General features: G+C 39.9%; 1 protein-coding gene and 2 pseudogenes across 13 annotated transcripts in view; 2 read left to right on the top strand and 1 right to left on the bottom strand.

The window, feature by feature from the left end:
• Positions 1-22056, bottom strand: part of LOC131278822 (uncharacterized) — a 146963-nt gene that overhangs the window by 93845 nt on the left and 31062 nt on the right. For all 13 annotated transcript variants that reach the window (XR_011649106.1, XR_011649107.1, XR_011649108.1 and 10 more), the window contains exons 4-6: positions 7384-7460; positions 3761-3883; positions 3373-3465 (exon numbers count right to left, since the gene is read on the bottom strand). Coding sequence is in view for 1 of the 13 variants with exons in the window: in XM_071215926.1 (XP_071072027.1) it covers positions 3373-3465; positions 3761-3883; positions 7384-7460 (293 nt within the window). In the remaining 12 variants the exon portion in view is untranslated. The remainder of the gene's footprint in view (positions 1-3372; positions 3466-3760; positions 3884-7383; positions 7461-22056) is intronic.
• On the top strand, positions 14088-17941 carry LOC139439194 (RNA polymerase II elongation factor ELL2 pseudogene; annotated as a pseudogene).
• Positions 21296-21799, top strand: LOC139439193 (transmembrane protein 144 pseudogene; annotated as a pseudogene).

Here is a 22056-nt window from a genome sequence, read left to right as displayed (position 1 = left end):
AACCCAGGACCTCGCTTGTGGGAAGAAGCCAGTACTCAACTACTGAGCTACATCAGCTCCTGCATTATCTTTCTAAGGAAATTCATCATTCTTCTATTTTCTTAGCATTTCAGTCTATTTTCACATTGTTGGACATAATTAATGAGTGGTGTTTAAATAGCTGCTAAGGTGATAAAATAGCAAACTGTTTCAAATTTAGGAAAAATAAGATCAACTACAATCTTACAATGTTTCTTAGATTATAAATGGGACCAAGTGGCTCATATGGTAATTGCAAGATAGGTTTTATTCAATTAAAAAACCATAAGTAAATTTCCTTTGTTCATTCAAATTAAATTTTTATGAATTATAAAAAAATATAAAAGTCAAGAAACCACAATCATTACACAGAATTGCTCAAAAAAAAAAAAAAACTCAAAAACTAAAATTGGTCACACTGGAGCCCTGGTGGTATGGCTCTCAAACACCATGCAGCTAGATTTTTAAAAGTCCAATCTGACAATATCTTTTAATAAGAGAGTTTAGACCCTTTCAGTATACTGTAATTACTAAAATATCTGGATTTGGTTTCCTGTTTCATTTACAGTTTCCATGTGTTCATCCCATTGTTCATTTCCATTGTTTCATTATCTTTTTTTAGTCTGATCCAATATACGTGGTGATTTCCTTTCTTTTCCATTTTCTTCTCTTTAAAACTTTTAAAGCACTCTTGCTGCTCCTGTGGGGTGAACTGTGTCCCCGAGCCCCACATCTGTCAAAACTAAGTCGGGCCACTCGGGAGCCCGAGGCCGGAGCTGTGATCCCGCCCACTGCCAGGCAGGCCAGGCCAGGCCAGGCGCGGGTCAGTGAGGCACCTCCATCAGGCCAGGCACGGGTCAGCGAGGCACCGCCATCAGGCCAGGCGCGGGTCAGCGAGGCACCTCCATCAGCCAGGTCTGCAAGGAATTCAACAAGAAGACAAACGACACCGCAGAAGGCATTCCTCTGCCACTAAGATTTCTGCAAAGCCTGACAGGACATTTGAAATCAAGGCTGGACAACCCACTGTTTCCTGCCTTCTGGAATTGAGAAGGGGCCCCGGCAGAAAGAGAAAGGTGGCAGGCCTGGTGACCTTGAAGCACAGGAATGAGGTTGCCCACATCAAAGCTCAGGACAATGCCCTTCCCTGCAGACATGCCCTTGTCCTCGGTTGTCCACTCCCTCATCGACTCTGCCTATTCCCTGGGCTTTCCTGTGGTGAAGGAACTGGCAGCTTTCCAGAAGAAGTGAGCCATATTTCTGGCTGCTAGAAAGAGGCAGATTTAGCAACCTGGGCAGAAGCAGCCCAGAAATGACCTCTACCCCCCCACATTCCAGGGCTTTTAAATTATACATTTGTACACATATGGCTGAACCAAGGGATCAACCCTATACAAAGACCATTGTCACCCAGAAAAATAAAATGAAAGTTTAAAGTTGTGGGAGCAAGCAGGTGCAGCTCAATGGTTTGAGCACTAGTTTCCCAAGTACAAGGTCCTGGGTTCGACCTCTCTAAAAATCAATCAATCAATCAATCAAGTTTTAAAGCTGTACATGTTACAAACTTGTATCATTTTCCAATTAAATTTTATCATTCCTATTTAACAATAAAATTTCTTCTAAACAATTAGAGGATGTTAGAACACGATTCTGATTGGCTTATATGCTACCATTTTTCAACATTTTATGTTTATTTGTGTCCTTTCTATACTGAACAGAATATTACTACCATTTTATATGACAATATTTGATTAGATAACCTATATGTTTGCTTATTTCCTCCCAAAACTGCTGCTTCCCATTTCCCCCATCTCAGTCAAAAGTATCACCATGTATCCAGTGTCTCAGGATAAAACCTCTCAGATTATCCTTGATTATTCTTTTTCATATACCCATAACCCAATCTAACAGCAAATCCTATTTGGCTACAACTTCACAATATATCAAGAGTTCAATCATATCACCTAACTTTCACAATTTCCCAACTAATACAATCCACAATCATCCTTCCCATTGACTCTGGCTAACTGATCTCCCTGGTTTTACTCTTACCCTCTTTCCCCAACCCTCTGCCAGCATTTCCACTGCCCAATAGCTAGAGATTTATCTCAATCAGAGCATGTGCTCGCTTGCTCAAAACCTTCCAAAGACTTTACCTCATTAGGATAAAATTACTGAATTCACAATGGCCAGTAAGACCAAGCATAACCGAGCCCCAACTACTACTGATATCATCTCTTACACGCTCCCCAGACACACTCACTTCAATATACAGCCTTGTTCATTGCTATTCTACACTCTGATCTCAGCTTGGTGGCAGGGGGTATACCATCTAGCCAGAATATTCAGAACCCACTGGCTCACTTCACCCAAATTTGTGTTAATCATCACAGTGACCTCTAAGAGGCCTTTTCCTAATTGCACTTTCATAAACAACACACCACATTACATTATCTTCTACCATTAGAATGCAGGCTTCACAACAGCAGAGTCATGATATTGTCAGCAACTATCTCCCTAGCACACAGATATAGCTGGCAGGCGTTAGGTATTAAATACTTGTTGAATGAATACATTAACAGTTAAAACAGGACAACTGACTGATACACCAATGTACATAGCCAAAAGGTGGAAGCAACCCAAGTGTCCATCAAAAAGTAAATGGATAGACAAAAGGAGTATACACTGTGTGTAGTATATACACACTGTGGAATATCACTCAGCCATAAAAAAGGAGTGGAATTCTGAGACATGTGACAACATGGATGAACCTCAAAGACATCATGCTGAGTGAAATAAGACAGACACAAGAGGACAAGTATTGTATGCATCCACATCTATGAAATACCTAGAATAAGTAAATACAGAGAGACAGAAGACAGATTAGAAGTTACCAGTGCTGGGGAATTGGGGTAAATTGGGAGTTACTGCTTAATGCGTACAGAGTTTCTATTTGGGGTGATGAAAAAGTTCTGGTAATAGATGGTGGTGCTCAAAGAACAATATTGTAAAAATAATTAACATCACTGATTCGTACACATGAAAGTGGTTAAAATGGGAAATTTTTTGAGGTATATATGTTACAACAATTTTTTAAAGGCAAATAAAATGGATACAGAAAGAATAAAAAAATACCTGTAATGAGATAAGCAAGGACTGGATTTTTGGAAGGGAAAAAAAGAGCATTTAGCTATTATCTGCAAATGTGATACATGCATCTGAGGCAGGCAGGCCAATTATTCTCAGTCACCTCCAAAGTTCTGGTAATTCTAAGGAAAGGTTCCTGAAAATTCAGAGATGCCAGTGTCTGAATGAACTCCCTGGTTGTGGCTCCCTGTGTACTCGCTAACTCACCTGGGAGGCTCTGGCTTTGGCTCTCTTCCTCTAACCATGGCTCCTCTCCTTGCTCCAACTTGAAGATCACTTCTGCTTTGGTTACACAATACCCTGTGGATGGGAAATGACAGTGTTTGGGCCAGGTGGCCTGAAGTTCAGGATTTTTAAAAGAGGACAGGGCATGCCCCAAGAAGATAGAAGCTTAACAAAAATAGGCCCACTTGAACATTTCACTGGAGAGAAGAACACAAAGTTTTTATAGTGTCCAAAAGGAATCAATCAGTTTCTGACTCCTGAATTTCAAGCTTATAAATCATTATCTCTACAAAGAAACCATGTATATATCTGCAACTAAAAAAGGAAACAAATGTTATTGGGAGTTAGATAAAACACAACCTCTACCCACTGAAAGGAGGTGGCTGTAGTTCTCCAGCATCATGTCCCTGTACAGGGTCCTGTGAGCAGGGTCCAGGTGCTGCCACTCCTCCTGGGTGGAGCCCACGGTCATGTCCCTGAATGACAGTGACCCCTGGAACAGCACATTCATATTCAATGTAAACTGACTGAACCTGGATTACATACAACATATGTTTGGTAATTAACACTTGTCACGTTAACTGTTCATAGATGAAGAGAAACTGCGACATAGGATGCCTACTACAAATATTATATGTTGTGGAAAATGAGAAATCGCTCCCCACAACATATAACATAGTATAAGGATTCTTCCAGGGCACTAATTTTATTTACACATTTTCACACTAGGTCCTGTCATCATGCCACAAGCTGTCCCAATTCCTAAAAATAAAAAGATGATTAAGAAAATAATCTGGTCAGAGGCATAAATATCAGCAATAATTATTACAGTAGAATGCTAAAAATATCTGAAAGGTGGACAAATAATTGCAAAGGAAGAAGAAAAGTTCTATTTTGAACTATCAGACTGAGCTCCATTGAGAAAAAAAGCTTTGAGTCTTGACCCATAAATCTTGTGTTCCTTATAAATATGGACTGACTACATCAACAAGGGCTTGGAGGCATAAAAATACTTGATAAATTAATGGAACTAAAAATAGCACAAGATGATAGGAGAATAGGGTTTCAGATGTATTAAGATAAAGCCTCACAGAACTTCAGGAGAGATGGCAGGGAGTAGAATTCCAGGGCTCAGTCCTTCTACCAAAACAACTATTAAAGAGGCAGAAACTGTCTGAAACAAGAATTTTGAAATCCCAGAGACCAAAAGAACTATGTACAGCATCCAGGGAAGAGTGGGAGGATGAGGCTAAAAAATTACAGTAAAGAACTGTAAATCACCCTCTCCACTCACAGCATCTATCAGTGCGCACTCCCCATTCTCACTGCAGGCCGCCATGGGGTCCAGCCCCTGGCTATACGGTGTTGACAGAAAGAGACATAAAAATCCTCCTCGCCAAGAAGAGGGCTGGGCACGGCTGATCAATGGATCATGGCCTGTGATTAGCAATTTGGATTGATCGCTGGGTCCTGGCCTTGAGGGCAGCTATTATTTCAACCCAGCCCAGGACAAAGGTGGTGGCAGCCACTGTTCAACTCCCATTACAGCCTCCCCCAAACCCAAAGACTGCAGCAGGCATTGTTTCAACCCTCCCCAGACAGAGGAGATTTAAACATGGAGCACCTCCTCAGGGGCTGCAGGAGACAATTAGCTGACGGGCTATATTTGCTGGGCAGGCCGGAAATGTTCAGCTTTGGGGACATCGGAGAAGCTCTTAGCATCCTTCCTTATCCCCTCTATAGGGCATGCGGAGGCAGCCTGCACCCGTTCTGTGGATCCCTGACCCTGTTTTGGTTAGTAAAGACCGACTTGGGAAAGTCCTCTGTGGGGTGACCCTCCTACCAGAATTTGCTCCAGGCAAAAGTAGCATGAGACAATGAAACAATGTAGGAAACTACAAAGGCAGAAAGTCTGGGACAAAGTCCTGCCAACTTGAAATATCCAGGAAAGGGAAGTATGTCCCCTCTCGGACAACCAAACTCCTATAAACAGGTAAACTCCAAAACAACTAACAAGCAAGAGCCCAAAACAGAACAGAGACCCAGAACAACAGGAAAAACAATGCATGCTGCTTTTGCCTTGGCTAGATGCCTGCCTTACAAGAGGGCTGAAGTTCAAAACATATGTCTGATCACCATTTGGTTACGAAAGCAAGAAACAGACATCCAAGGGAGTAAATTTCAAATTTAACATTTAAAATATTAAAATGTACCATGGGAAAAAAGAGTACAAGAAAAAGAAACAGGAAATGATGGCCCATCAAAAGGATGAGGACAAAAATCCAAAAAACATCAACAAAGAAAATAAGAATGTGGACATATTGAACAAAGCCTTTAAAAAAAATTCAAAAATACTCAAGGATGGGAAGCAGTTGTGGCTCAACTGACAGAGTGTCTGCCTACCATATGGAGGGTCTAGGGTTTAATACCCAGGGCCTCCTGACCTGTGTGGTGAGCTTGCCCATGCGTAGTGCTGCTGCATGCAAGAAGTGCTGTTCACACAGGAGTGTCCTCCACATAGAGGTGCCCCACGTGCAAGGAGTGTGCCCTGCAAGGACAGCTGCCCCATGTGAAAAAAGCACAGCCCACCCAGGAGTGGTGCCGCACACGGAGTGCTGATACAGCAAGATGATGCAACAAAGAAAGCGACACAGTTTCCTCGTGCCAAGTGACAAGAATGCAAGTGGACACAGAAGAACACACAGCAAAATGGACACAGAGAGCAGACAATGGGGAGAAGGGGAGAGAAATAAATAAAATAAATATTTAAACAAATAAAAAAATAAAAATACTCAAGGAAATAAAGGAAAGTACAGAGAAAGAACTAAAGGATATCAAGAAAACCATGAATGAACAATATGAGAGTCTAAGCAGAGAGATAGAAATTTTGAAAAGGAACCAAACAAAATTACTCAGGTTGAAGAACTCAATAACTAAAATAAAAAATGCCCAGGATTTCTGGCAGAAGAAAGAATCACTGAACTTGAAGACAAGTCACCTGAAATGAGTCAGTTGAGGAATAGAAAGAAAAAAGAAATATTAAGTGTGGGACACCATCCAGCATATCAATATACACATTATGGGGGTCCCAGAAGGGAAAGAAGGAGAGAAAGTGGCAGAAGGGATATTCAATGAAATAATGACAGAGAACTTCCCAAACTTAACAAAAGATATGAATATGCACATCCATTAGTATAACGTGCTAAAATGCAAATGCATAAAAAGTTATGATAAATCTATGGTTTTGGACATAAAATGTGCAAAGATATAAGTGGTAACAAGTACAAAAAATTGGGGGGATGACAAAGGGGAATAGGAAAAATATATATGCATGCTATTGAAGTTAAGTTGGTATCAAACCAAACATGATTATTGTACCTTTAAGATGTTCAATTTTAACCCTATGGTAAGCACAAGGAAAACAGATGAAAATTTATCTAGATAGAAAGAAGGCACTCAATATGGTACAAGAGAAGAAAGATAATAAATATAAAAGTAGGCTTTAATGGAACTGGGGGGAAATGGTAGAAGACTTACAAAGGCCAAATAGCAATATGGGAGAAAAAAGTCCTGTATTATCAATAGTGACTTTAAATGTAAATGGATAAAACTCTCCAGTCAAAAGGCAGAAATTGGCAGAATGAATAAAGGATGACTCAACTGTAAGCTATCTGCAAGACACTCACCAAAAAGTCAAAGATGCAAGTAGGTTGAGGGTGAAAGGATGAAAAAATATATACCACGCAAATAGTGACCAAAGTGAGCTAGGGTGGCTATACAACTACCAGATGAAGTAAACTTTAAGTCAAAAACAGTTATGAGGTGCGAAGCAGATGTGGTTCAAGAGACTGAGCTCCCATCTAAATACAAGGGAGGTCATAGGTTCAGTTCCTGAGGACTCCTGGAGAAGGCGAGCTGGCATGATGGGCAGGCAAGGTGAGCTGATGCAACAAAGAGACACAAAGAGGAAAGACAATGAAAGATACAACATACCAGGGAGCTGAGGTGGCTCAAGTGATTGAGCACTTCTCTCCCACATGGGAGGTCCCAGGTTTGGTTCCCAGTGCCTCCTAGTGGAAACGAGCAGACACAGAGAGCAGGCAGTGAGCACAAACAATGGGGGTGGTGGTGATGAATAAATAAATAGATCTTTAAAAAAAGTTATAAGGGATTACAATGGTCATTACATACTTATAAAGATCTTGGACAATTCAACAGGAAGATGTAACAATTATAAATATATATGAACCAAACAGCAGAGCCCCAAAATATGTGAACTAAATACTGACAGATTTGAAGGAAGAAATTGACAGTTCTACATTAATAGTAGGAGATTTAACATACCACTCTCAATAATGAATAGAACATACAGTCAGAAGATCTATAAGTACTGAACTTGGAATGATATATTAAAACAACTAGACCTAACAGACATATATAGAACACTTCACCCAACAAAAACAGAATATACATATTTCAAGCACACATGGGTCATTCTCCCATGGATAGCCTCTATGTTGGGTCAAAAGTCTCAGTAAATTCAAAAATATTGAAATCATTCAATGTATGCACTCTGAACACAATGGACTAAAACTAGAAATCAATAACAGAGGGAAAAATGGAAATTTCAAGTATGTGGAAACTAAACAACATACTCTTAAACAATCAATGGGTTAAAGAGAAAATCAAAAGCAAAATTTGGATATCTCTTGAAGTGAATGAAAATGAAAATGTAACATACTCAAACTGACAGGATCCAGCAAAGGCAGTGCTGAGAGGGAAATTTATAGCTTTAAATCCTTACATTAAAAAACACTTCAAATTAGAAACCCAACCTCAAAATTAGAAGAGCTAGAAAAGGAAGAGTACACCAAACCCAAAGTGAATAGAAGGAAGGAAATAAAGATAGGGGGAATAAATGAAATAGAAAACAAAAATACAAAGGAAACAATAAAACCAAAAGTTGGCGCTTTGAAAAGATCAATAAAGCTGATCTTTAGCTAGACAAAGAAAAAAATGAGAAAGGATATGTATAACAAAAATCAGAAATGAAAAGGGGAACAACACTACTGACCCCTGCCGAAATTAAAAGGATAATATGAACAACTGTATGCCAATAAATTAGATAATATAAATGAAATGGACAAATTCGTAGAAACACACAAACTACCTACATTAACTCAAGAAAAAATAGAACATCTCAGCAAACCAATAACTAGTAAAGAGATTGAATCAGTCATCAAAAACCTCCCAACAAAGAAAAACCCAAGGTATTTTCATTTTCATTACAATAATAATAATAATAAACAAACCAAAAAATCACACAAACGAAAAGAAAAGCTCAGGACCAGATAGCCTCACAGGGAATTCTACCAAACGTTCCAAGAAGACAACTTCAATTCTGCTGAAACTCTTACCATTAAACCAAAGCTGAATAAAGATACAAGAAAACTACAGACTAATATCTCTTGTGAATGTAGATGCAAAAATCCTCAACAAAATACTAGGAGACCAAATCCAATAGCATACTGAAGGAATTATATGCCAATGGCAAGTGGGATTTATCCCTGATATGCAAGGTTGGCTCAACATAAGAAAATCAATTAATGTAATATACCACATTAACAGAATGAAGGAAAATAACCACATGATCATATCAATTGATGCAGAAAAAACAACTGACAAAAGCAGTACCACTTCTTGATTTTAAAAAAATTTATATCACTAGGAATAAAAGAAAACAACCTCAACATGATAAAAGGCAAATATGAAAAACCCACAGCTAACATCTTAATGGTGAAAGACTGAAACCTTTCCCTCTAAGATCAGAAATAAGACAAGAATGCCCACTGCCACCATTGTTATTCTACATTGTACTGAAAGTTCTTGCCAGCACAATTAGGTAGGAAATAGAAATAAAAGGCATCCAATTTGGAAGGGAAGAAGTAAAACTTTCCCTATTTGCAGATGGTATGATCCTATATACAGAAAATCCTGAAAAATCCACAACAAAGCTCTCAGACCTAATAAATGACTTCAGCAAAGTGGCAAGGTACAAGATCAACATCCAAAAATAACAATAGTGTTTCTATACACAGGCAATTAATAATCAGAAGAAGAAATCAAGAAAAATATTCCATTTATGATAACAATCAAATGTTTAGGAATAAATCTGACCAAGGATGCAAAGGACTTGTACACAGAAAACTACAAAACATTAAAGAAATTAAAGACATAAATAAATGGAAAGATAGTCCATAATCATGGATTAGAAGACAAAACATTACTAAGATGTCCATACTCGGAAGCAGATGCGGCTCAAGTGATTGAGCTCCCAAATACCACATGGGAGGTCCTGGGTTTGGTTCCTGGGGCCTCCTGGAGAAGGTGAGTTGGTGTGATGGGCAAGCGCAGAGAGCTGATACAAGATAACACAACAAAGAGATACAAACAGGAAAGTCGATGAGAGTCACAACAAACCTGGGAGCTGCAGTGGCTCAAGCAATTGAGCACTTCTCTCCCACATGGGAGATCCCAGGTTCAGTTCCCGATGCCTCCAAAAGAGAAGACCAGCAGACACAGAGAGCAGACAGCAAGTGCCAATGAGGGGGGTGTGAATAAATAAATAAAATGCATCTTTAAGAATGAAAATAAAATTTACAAAAAGATGTCAATACTACTCAAAGCAATTTATAGATTCAATGTAGTCCCATATAAAATTCCAACAACCTTCTTTGCAGATATGGAAAAGGCAATCATCAAATTCATATGGAAGGGTAAGGGGCCCCAAATAGCTAAAAGCATCTTGAAAAAGAATGAAGTCAGACTACTCACACTTCCCAATCTTGAAACTTGTTATAAAGCCACAGTAACCAGTACAACATGGTCTTGGCACAAAGTCAGACATATAGACCACTGGAATAGAATTCAACGAGGTGGCAAAAATCACTCATTTGGGAAACAACAGTATCTTCAACAAGGGGTGCTGGGAAAACTGAATCTCCATTTGCAAAAAAAGGGAGCAGGACCACCACCTCATACAATATGCAAAAATCAACTCAAAATGGATCAAAAACTTAATACAGGAACTAGAACTATCAAACTTTTAGAAGAAAATGTTGGGAAGCATCTTCAGGACCTTGTGCAGAAAATGGTTTCTTAGATTTCATACCAAAGCACAAGCAACAAAGAAAAAATAGGTAAATGGGACCTTATCAAAATTAAAATTTTTCTTACTCAAAGTACTTTATCATGAAAGTAAAACAACCTACACAATAGGAGAAAATATTTGGAAACCATATATCTGATATAAAGGATTAGTATCCAGAATATATAAACCTTCAGCTTAACAACAAAAAGACAACCCAATTTTAAAATGGGTAAAGGCTTGAATAGACAGCTCTCCAAAGAAGATATACAAATGGCAAGAAAGTGCATGAAAATATGCTGAACATTATTAGCCATCAAGGAAAGGCAAATCAAAACCATAATGAGATAACATTTCACACCCACTAGAATGGCTGCTACTAATAAAATGGACAATAACAAACGTTGGAGAGGATGCAGGGAAATAGGAACAGTCATTCATTGCTAGTGGCAATGTAAAATGGTAGCACCACTGTGGGGGACAGATTGGCAGTTCCTCAGAAAAGTAAGTATAGAACTACTATATGACTCAGTAATCCCACTTCTAGATATATACCTAAAAGAACTGAAAGGAGGGATTCGAACCAATGTTCATAGAACCATTATTCACAATTGCCAAAAGATGGAAGCAGCCCAGATGTCCATCAACTGATGAATGAAAAAATAAAGTGTGGTATATACATACAATGGAATATTATTCAGTCATAAAAAGGAATGAAGTCCTGATACATATGACAACATGAACCTAGAAGATATCACTTTGAGTGAAATAAAGCAGAAACAAAGGGACAAATATTGTATGATCTGACTCAAAACAATAAAGCAAACTCAAAGAATCAGAATCTAGAATATAGGTTACCAGGGGATGGGATTGGGATAGAGAATGGGAAGTTAAGGCTTAAAATGTACAGGGTTCCTATTTGGAATGATGGAAACATTTTGGTAATGGATGGTAATGATGGTAACACAACATTGTAAATGCAAATAGCACTCAAATATATATCTGAATATGATTAAAAGGGAAATGTTAGATTGTATATATGACAATAGAATTAAAAAATTTTTAATCCATGTGACTACACTACACAAATAGGAAACCTAAATTAAACCATGGACTTTAATTAACAGAATTATAAAAATGTGCTATCATCAATTGTAACAAATGTTGCATACCAATGCAAGGTGTTGGTGGTGGGGTGGTATATGGGAATCCTTTTCTAATGCTTTTATGCGCCATTGTTCGTTAAACCCACAATTTCTCTAATAAAGAAAAAAATAAAAAGCCTCACAGACATAATCAGGAACAAGATTATAAGTAATTGGGGACTTATCCCACAGTTTAGATGTTCCATAATGTTTGATCATTTACCCCTTAACTAAAATTTGAGCACTCACCCAGCACAGTTATTTATACATTGATATATATGTGAAATCTCATTCATATTTTTGTAAAATACAGATACCCGTGTATAAATATGCTAGTATTTCCTTCATACATTCAGTGGATTTTCTTGGGCACTCCTTGAGGTAGTGTTCTCTAAGGGTCCCCAGGTCAACAAAATTAGCATCACCTGGGAACTTGTTAGAAAACCACGTTCTCAGGTCTTGCCACAGACCTACTGGGGCAGCCAGCTTCCAAGATGGCCTCCAAAGATTCTGGCCTCCTAGAATTCATGCCTTGGTGCAATCTCCTCCCACATTAAATAGGGATGAATTTTTAAACCAATAGGATGTTGCTAAAGCTGCCAATACAAAATTACCAGAAATGGGTTGACTTTTATAAAGGAAATTAATTTGAGGTAAAAGCTTACAGTTCTGAGACAGTGAAAAGTCCAATTCAAGGCACCATCAGAGATGCTTTCTCACCAAAGGCTGGCTGCCAGCAGATCCTGGAGGGTCTGCCAATCTCCCTCTACTTTCTCCTCAAGCTCAGCTGTGGGCAATCTGGCTTCTCTCCCTAGGCATAGCTCCTGGAGCCTCTTGGGGCTTCTCTATCTTTCTGCAGCTGTAGGTGAACCTGGAGTCCTTTCCTTCACATGGCAGGGTCAAAATGGCAGAGCACCCTTTCTCTGTGTCTTTTCTGTGTGTTCTCAGTTTATATAAGACCCAGCAAGAGGGCAGAGACCCAACCTGGGTCATGCCTCACTGACATATACTCTAATCAAAAACCTGAAAGCAATCTAATCAAGCGCTCTAATCAAAGGCCCCTTAACTGAATTTGATGCACTCAAAGGACCCCACACTCACAGGAATGGATTATTTAAGAACATAATCTTTCCTAGGATTCACAAAATTCAAACCATCACAACAGAGTGTGATTTCTGAGGCCAGGTCAGAAAAGACATTGTTCCCTTTCACTTAGTTCCCTCCTGTTTGCTTTCTCTATGAAAAGCCAGCTGCCATGCCATGAGGTCACTCAATCACCACAGCAAGGTCCACATGATGAGGAACAGAGGCCTCCTGTCAAAGGCCAGCACTAATTTGCCAGTGATGCAAGTCAGTCATCTTAGCAGTGCATCCTTCAAACCAGTCAAACTACAAAATGGCTGCAGCCCCAGCTGACCACGAGACCACAACCAGAACCACCCTGCTAGGCCACCTGTAAATACCAGGCCCACAAAAATGGTATGAGATGCATTATTTTTCTGCAAACCTACAACTACTCTAATAAAAAATATAAATTAAAAAAAAAACTACATGAGATAATAAATATTTGTTGTTTTAATCCACTAATTTCTTGGGTAATTTTTTACACAGCATTAAATAACTAATATACAGGAAGTGGACTTGGCCCAGTAGATAGGGCACCCATCTACCACATGGAGGTCCACGGTTCAAACCCCGGGCCACCTTGACCCGTGTGGAGCTGGCCCATGCGCAGTGCTGATACACGCAAGGAGTGCTGTGCCATGCAGGGGTGCCCCCGTGTAGGGGAGCCTCACACACAAGGAGTGCACCCCGTAAGGAGAGCTGCCCAGCACGAAAGAAAGTGCAGCCTGCCCGAGAATGGTGCCGCACACATGGAGGTCTGACACAACAAGATGACACAACAAAAGGAAACACAGATTCCTGGTGCCACTGATAAGGATAGAAGCAGTCACAGAAGAACACACAGTGAATGGACACAAAGAGCAGACAACTGGGAGGGGGAGAGAAAGAAAAATAAAAAATAAATCTTAAAATTAATTAATTAATAATACAGCTACATAATCCATTATTCTGGGAATAGGGCCTAGCAATGAGTGTTTTAACAAGCCCTCCAGGTGATTCAGATAGACACTAAAGTTTGAAAACTAGACCCAGAGATGGGGTTGAAAAACTTCCATAAAGAGCCATACAGTAAGTTATATCTTAAAAGCCATATAGTTCTTGTCAAAATTAATTAGCTCTGTCATTACAACATGAAAGCAGCCACAGACAACACATAAACACGGGGGTTTTTCTGTGTGCCAATAAAACTTTATTTACAAAAACAAGTGGCACTAAATTACAGTATGCCAGAAGTGGGATGGCTGTCACAGTGACGGCTGTGGCACACTGTGGCCTTTAAGATGGCAGCAGGCCTGCAGGAGGAGGACCACTTTAGGTTGCCATGCAGGCATGTGGAGCAGGACAGTATCACTGTACTCACATGAACCTCACTGAGACGGCGATCGGGGCACCAGAGACCTACCAGGGCCACAAAAATTTAATTCCTTTTTCACCTTCGATTCAGTTCCAAGGGCTCCAAGGACTCATCAAAATTCCTAACAAGCAATCTCCCCAAAGAAGTACATAACTTTAGCTTTTATTTGTCAAATGTGGGTAAAGATAACCCTCAAGGCAGTTTCGACTGCATCCAGCAAACATTCTCCAGCTCTGGAGCCTCCCAGCTCAAATGTATGGGATTTAAACAAGATTTAAAAAATTTAATTTGTGCAACAAACAACTGGTATCAGATGACACAAGAAAGAATGATCCAGGCAGAGAAGAAATCCCACAACCATAGCACAGAAGTTATCAAACCATATATGGTTATCAAGCCATATACGTAGGAAAAAGAGTGCAAATTCAGAAAGCAGCTCAAGATGTTTCAGATGCAGTACCTAAGAGAAAAAGGTCAACTCCCATGAACCCTACAAATACAATTCAAAAGACACACAGCAGCAGCAGTGCTTCTCAGCAGCCATAAAGGGACAAAGTGATTCATTTACTGGCACTGAAGGCCTACAAGAAACCTGAGCTGCTTGCTCCACTGCAGAAAGATGGCATCAATTAAAAAGACAAGAACTTCCTCAGAGCAATTCTGAAATAGGTAGCCAATCTGAATCCTAATGTCCTCTCATATACCTTAAAAGATTATGTTTTAAAGAGCCTCAAAGAGGGAAGCGGACTTGGCCCAGTGGTTAGGGCGTCTGTTTACCATATGGGAGGTCCGCGGTTCAAACCCCGGGCCACCTTGACCCGTGTGGAGCTCGACCATGCACAGCGCTGATGCATGCAAGGAGTGCCCTGCCACACTGGGTTGTCCCCTATGTAGGGGAGCCCCACACACAAGGAGTGCGCCCCATAAGGAGAGCCGCCCACCGTGAAAAGAAAGTGCAGCCTGCCCAGGAATGGCACCACATACATGGAGAGCTCACACAACAAATGATGCAACAAAAAAAGAAACACACATTACTGTGCTGCTGACAATAGAAGCAGACAAAGAAGACACAGCAAATAGACACAGAGAACAGACAATCAGGGTGGGAGGGGGGAGGAGAGAGAAATAAATGAAGAAATAAATCTTTAAAAAAAAACATATATATATATATATATAAGAGGTTCCCATATATCCCACACCACACCACACCCCACTCCTCCCACATTAACAACCTCTTTCATCATTGTGGCACATTCATTGCATTTGGTGAATACATTTTGGAGTACTGCTGCATCACATGGGTATTAGTTTACATTGTAGTTTACATTCTCCCCAGTCTATTCAGTTGGTTATGGCAGGATATATAATGTCCAGCTTCTGTCCCTACAATATCATTTAGGACAACTCCAAGTCTCAAAAATGCCCCCACATCACATCTCTTCTTCCCTCTCCCTGCCCTCAGCAACTACTAAGGCCATTTTCTCCACATACATCAATGATAAAATTTCATTGCTAGAGTTACAACAGCTCTATAATAGAATACCAGTAAGTCCACTCTAATCAATATTTTATTCCTCCATCCTGTGGACCCTGGGATAGTAATGTCCACTTCACCTTGAAATCTAGAGGGGGCTTAGATCCCACATGGCTGATGGATGTGATTCTCCTGCTTGCAGTTGTAGGCACTCTCAGTTCCCTGTTGTGGGGGTTGACCATATTCACCTCCCTGTTAGTTGGCCTGGGTAAGTCCAATGAACCAGAGAGTAGGAGTTACAACTCTGCTCAGGCTCAGGACCCAGCTGGCACATGCCCAGTCCAGAGCTTCAAGTTTCCTGAGTATACACCAACCCCAGTACCAACCACAGGTTCAGTAAAAGTGACAGAAGAGGCATGTGTAGAAAGGTCACATCTGAGTCCAACTCTATCACACTCAGGAACACAAATTACAAAGTAGGGCCCACTGACAAGGCACTGAACTCCAGGGCCATCTGCCATGACCATAGAGCCTGTGTGTCTCCATAGCTCTCAGGAGCAACAGTACCTGGGATTCTATCTAATTGTATCTACTTTGGCTCTCTCTGGGATCCTGCTGAGACGTGCATAAGCACGACCCCTCTGATGACCTCCCAACTCTTTTTTGAAGACTCTTAGCCATATAATCTCATTTGTCTTTATCAATATTCCCCTTTTATTCAAGGTCTTTTTCTAATTGCATCATTAGCTAGTGATTGGTAGTAATCCCTTGGTACCAGGGAGGCTCATCCCTGAGAGTCAAGTCCCATGCTGGGAGTAAGATAATGCATTTACACGCTAAGTTTGGCTTAGAGAGTGGCCACATTTGAGCAACACGGAAGCTCTCAGGAGGTAACTCTTAGGCACTCTGCAGCTCTAGGCCTAGTCAAAACTTCAGGCATGCAGGCTCATAAGCATAGTCATCAGTATCAAGGGCTCTGGACCATCCTTCTTCACTGGTCATTGCCCTTGCACTTGGGGGATTGTTGCTGTTCCATGTATATAGGGTATATAAAAATGTTCAGATATTCGTTGGGTATTTTCATACTAGTTAGAGTTACAAACGACAACTGAGGTAGTGCTGAGTTATTAGACTATGAATTCTAACTCCAATTCCCCTAGCACTCAGAAGGCCAGAAGACTCAAGACTACCTTCTGATAGTTTTAGTCAAAATGGTAGTTATCCATTTATAAACCCCCTCATCATGACTCTTCTACCTTCCACTTACTTGTTAAGTTTATTTCTCTAAGACTTAAAGCCTTCCAATTGCTCCTACGCTGGTTGAGCCTTGAAATCCTACAAGTTATGTGGCCAACTCCTACTCTCCTGTTCTTAGGGCCTTTCCTGGACATCTAACAAAATGACAGTGATTGACCAGTCCCAGCCCCAAAACAAGGGATATCTCCAACTGCAAGCAAAACTATTTCATTCCTCTGCCCCATAATATCTATATCCTTTCTCAGCCTGAAGCAGTCAGAGGGCACATCATCCCAAATGCCTCAAGACTGAAGAATGAACAAAAATAAGGTGGTGGGGGGAGTGTAACTGCTAACTAAAGTAGATTTATTGTTATTGTGGTTATCTTATTTTAACTGAGTAATTGTAACAATTTATATAAAAATAAATTTTTAAATTAAAAAAACAGTAGTATCTACTAAGAGAAAGAAACTAGACAACAGGTACTACATATTGTTTGACTCCATCTATGGAAAATAGAAATAGAAATAAATTGAAAAACAGAAACAGAATAGCAGATGTGTATGCCAGGGGAAGCATAGAACGATTGAGAGGTAATTTTTAAGGGGTAGAGCTTTTTTCCTTTTTTTTTTTTTCATTATTATTATTATTACTGGAATGATGAAAATTCTCCAATAATGACTGAAATGATAAATGCGCAACTACATGATTACACCAAATACCAATAATTATACACTTTGGATGAACTGTATGCTTTATCGGTACGTACCAATAAAACTGATTTGTTTGGAAAAAAATAAAGAAATGACACTGAGACTGTTGAGGGAACTTGCCAAGTTAAATAACTCCAGTCACGTTCCAATGAAGGAGTTAAAGAGAGCTGTGCTGCCTCAAAAGAGTCTTCCTCAACACCAGCACTCCCAGATTATTTGATAAAATATATTGTTATTGTCTCCTATGAGCAATGCCAGAATTACAGGGATGACTTCAATGCCAAGTATTATGAGTACAGGGCCTTGCAGACCAGGATGGAGACTGTGGCTAGATTTATCAGACTTGGTGCAAAATGAAAGTACCTTTCTCTGAGCTCAAAAAAGCATCAGAATGTTCATGAAGTTTTACAAGAGTATCAGAAGATCAAGCAGTCTAGTCCTAATTACCAGGAAGAAAAATACAGATGAATTTTCATAATAAGCTGGCTCATATTAAAAGACTAATAGGCAAATTTGACCAACAGCAAGCAGAGTCATGGCACTAGAACTCTGCTGGGGCCAGAAGATGAGAATAAAGTTAAGTTTATTTAATTAAAATTCCAAATGAGTTGCATGAAGATTCCAAAAGGATGAAATTTCGCCTGTTGAAAGTTTCAGTATTAGTAAACTTGAGTTCCCTTTTTTTTTTTCCACTTTACTTCACTTCCCTGTATTTTTGAAGCTTTCTCTGGTCCTGTTTTTCCCCTAAAGACTTGTGTTTATGTCAATAAGAAATCTTTTATTTTAGGCAGATAGGGGAGATACAGTATCTATACGTCAAGTCATTTTTTTTCATCAAAAACTTATGTTTGTCACTAGGAATTTTTTTGTAAGATATTGGGAACCCAATTCTCACACTTCAATGTTGTGTGCATAAAAAATAATAATAATAATATCCAAAGTCAAATGCTTCAGGATAAACATAAACCGATTTTCTGACCCTTCTTAATGTGAACTCTTTGCCATAAGTTGTAGAATGATTAGAATTGCGCACAAAATACAAAAAACTAAGTATATATGTACGTACGTAGATATACATACACATATGTATATACAGGCTTACTTGATCTAGAACAGTAAATCTGCCTGCAAGTTAACTCCTCATTGCAATGGTTGCCTTAAGGTGTTTACTAGTTGAGTACATAGTGTGGTTAAACATAAGCTACACCGCTTCCCACTTGATTAGAGCAACAGGAAGCACACCTACCAGAGTCTGAAGCGTGTGCTTGAACTGTGTGTGTACAGGTTATGTGGATGTGAGCAAGCATCAGAAAAAAAGCTGCAACTCCTAGAAGACCAAATGCTAAGGTTAAATAACTGACAGATGCTACTACAAGGGCTTTTTTCTGTCAAATTGTTACTTTATTGCAGAAGACAATGCATTTCCATTTCAACAGTTTGTCAGCTTTAATAATGTTAGGTAAAATCATTATGTTATTAAAATGAAAGAGGCCTACAGTTTGGGAACAAAAGTATAAAATTAAACATGCAGGTACCTACTTACATACTGCTATAATGTTTTGTTGGTTTTCCTTAGGAGGTACCAGAAAATGAGCCCTGGACCTCCCATGTGGGAAGCAGGCTCAATTGCTTGCACCACATCCACTTCTACAAAGTATTTTTTGAAGACACATATGCAAAGAGGTTATTACCTACATGTAATATATATCTGAGGTTTTTTTTTGGTTTGTTTGTTTGTTTTATCCTGGGCACCAGGATTATTAAAAAGCAGATATAGTTAAACATATCATACTGTGATTCATCAAAACAGCACACATTTTCATTTCATGGGGCATATATGTGACTTAAATTATCACTTGTTTCATCATGTGGGAACATAAATTATGTGGTTAAAAATATAAGGAATTTGAAGTAATGTTAATTCAAGTTGTACTGTCATTTAGTATTGTCTTTCCAAAGTGCTGCCAGTTGTAAAGGCAAGCATTATGTTTACAAATCTGTTTTGAAATGTTTGTCAAATTTGGGGCAGTATCTTTAATAAAGATGTTTGTCTCCAGCATCCAAAAACAATAACTTTTTAAAAAGTGACAGAGGAGTGGGCATAGCTCAGTGGATGAGTGCCTGCTTTCCATATAAAAGGTCACAGGTTCAATTCCTAGTACCTCCTTAAATAAATAAATAAAACTAGCTTCTTTCTTTCAAGTAGCAACTTCCTTAATAATAATTTTTAAAAATTTATTTTTGCATCTTGGGATGTACATGTTCCTAGAAGGAAAGCTAGAGTATAAAACAAGGGACTGAAACCACAGTGAACTCAGGTGTGTGGTTAGTAATACAAATACAAGGAAGTTTGTTCAGAGAAAGCCTGGTGAGGCTGCCCCAGGGAGCAAAGGGAGTGAGAGTGCTGGCTCCCCACCGGTGCTCTGGAGGCGGAGCTCAGGTGTGCCGGTCGAGAGCAAGCCTCACCACTGCCTGCCTGCAGCCCAACGCTCTTGAAAGGACAGCGAGACTACAGTGAACCAGCTCCCTGGGGGCACTACAGGACCCCTGAGCAATAAGCCACAGCTCCGGCCACTGGTTTCATCGCTTCTTCTGTAGCTGTCATTTTGTTTGGCTCAAACTTTCTAGCACTATAAAAATGTGATAATGGCAATGGAATGTTTCTTCAGTGGGTTCTTTGTGCTGCCATATGGTTGATTGCCTTAGATGGTCAATTTCTGATATTACCTAGCCCTAAATTTTGGCCTTTTGCAAAGCTTGGCAGCTGCATTTGGGCAACAGAGAACAGAGCTGTTGTCCCAATTATCAAAACCACTGGTTTACAGAGCAGATGTGGCTCAAGTAGTTGAGCACCTGCTTCCCACACAAGAGGTCCTGGGTTTGGGTTCCGGTGCCTCCTAAAAAAAAAAAAACAAACAATAAGCAAAATAAATGAAAAAACCAACTCAGGGTTACCAACATGACTCAGCAGTTACGAAGTTCTGGGTTCAGTCCCCAGCCCTGGTACCTCAAAAAAAAAATTAGTTTAAGCCTTGGAATCTTAATCTAAGGATCATGTAATGGATTAACTGGCTGGGCAAGCTCAAGGCTTGGCTGGTTTGGAATGGCTGCACAAGAATATCAAAACCCCTGCTAATTACATTGGAGCTGGGCTATCAGTAGGAAATGCTTTCATATTTTTGTTTGTCAAAAGTGAAATACCAAGTAACAGACATACCACAGATACCACACGTTAATCACAGAACATGCAATCAACCAACTCAAGATAACTGGTATGAATATTACTGGGTGGATAAACTTCCTACAGTGGGAAACAGATGTGGCTCAACTGATAGAGCGTTGGCTTACCATATAAGAGGTCCAGGGTTCAGTACCCAGGGCTTCCTGGCCCTATGGTGAGCTGGCCCAAGTGCAGTGCTGCCACACACAATGAGTACCGTGCCACACAGGGGTGTCCCCCATGTAGTGGAGCCCCACTAACAAGGACTGCGCCCCACAAGGAGAGCCACCCTGCATGAAAGAAGTACAACCTGCCCAGGAGTGGCACCACACATATGCAGAGCCGACACAGCAAGATGAAGCAACAAAAAGAGACACAGATTCCCGATGCTGCCTGACAAGAATGCAAGCGGACACAGAATAATACACAGCGAGTGGACACAGAGCAGACAACAGGGGAAGAAGGGGGGAGAAATAAATAGGTTTTAAAAAAAACCTTCTACAGTGCTACACCACACAGTGGGCTGTAGTCTCACAGTGATAGCTTGAATACTCTGGATCCACATTTGCCAGTCATTTATATCAAGGACCACAGTAGACAAAATGGTGGTAAATATGTAGGGGCAAGTCAATACGATTTTGACTATGTCTTCGTACGCTTCAGTGGCATCTTTCTCACAAGTACAGTCTACTTTTTGGCTTACTACATAGCCATGAAAAATAGTCCTAAACTATATTCTGAAGCAATCTTAGGAGGATTCCTTTGAGGAATCCTCTGGGCAATAGCTACCTGCTGTTAGCTAATCGCTAACTAATCACTCTCTTAAGTGTGTGGTCAGTTTTCCAATCATCATTGCTGATCCAGGATTCATAACTCCAGTGTGGGATATCTTCCTGTTTAAGGAAATACAGAGTCTAAAATACTACCTGTTAATGATATTTATATTTTGTATCATCTTGACGGGAGGATTAGGCCCTGCTCTTTCTAAGATCTAACAATCAAAAGACCAGCAGATGGCAGCAGTGGTTAAAAGGCCATCTCTGCCACTACAGCAACAATGTTCCTTAAAGAGTTCATTTTCAAATTATAAATGGACCTCAATCATTCTTTTTTCACAATATATATTTATGTATTCCCTTCCTGTCCCCCTCCCCCCCCACCCTGCTTTTGCTGTCTGTATCCATTCACTGTGTGGTAGTCTGTATCTTTTTGTTTTTTAAGATGTATTTTTATTTCTCTCCCCTTCCGGCTC

This window comes from Dasypus novemcinctus, chromosome 6 (genome assembly GCF_030445035.2).
Source record: "Dasypus novemcinctus isolate mDasNov1 chromosome 6, mDasNov1.1.hap2, whole genome shotgun sequence".
Classification (NCBI taxonomy): domain Eukaryota; kingdom Metazoa; phylum Chordata; class Mammalia; order Cingulata; family Dasypodidae; genus Dasypus; species Dasypus novemcinctus.
The sequence above is the reverse complement of the archived record's forward strand: the minus strand, read 5'-3'. Positions and strand labels throughout refer to the sequence as shown.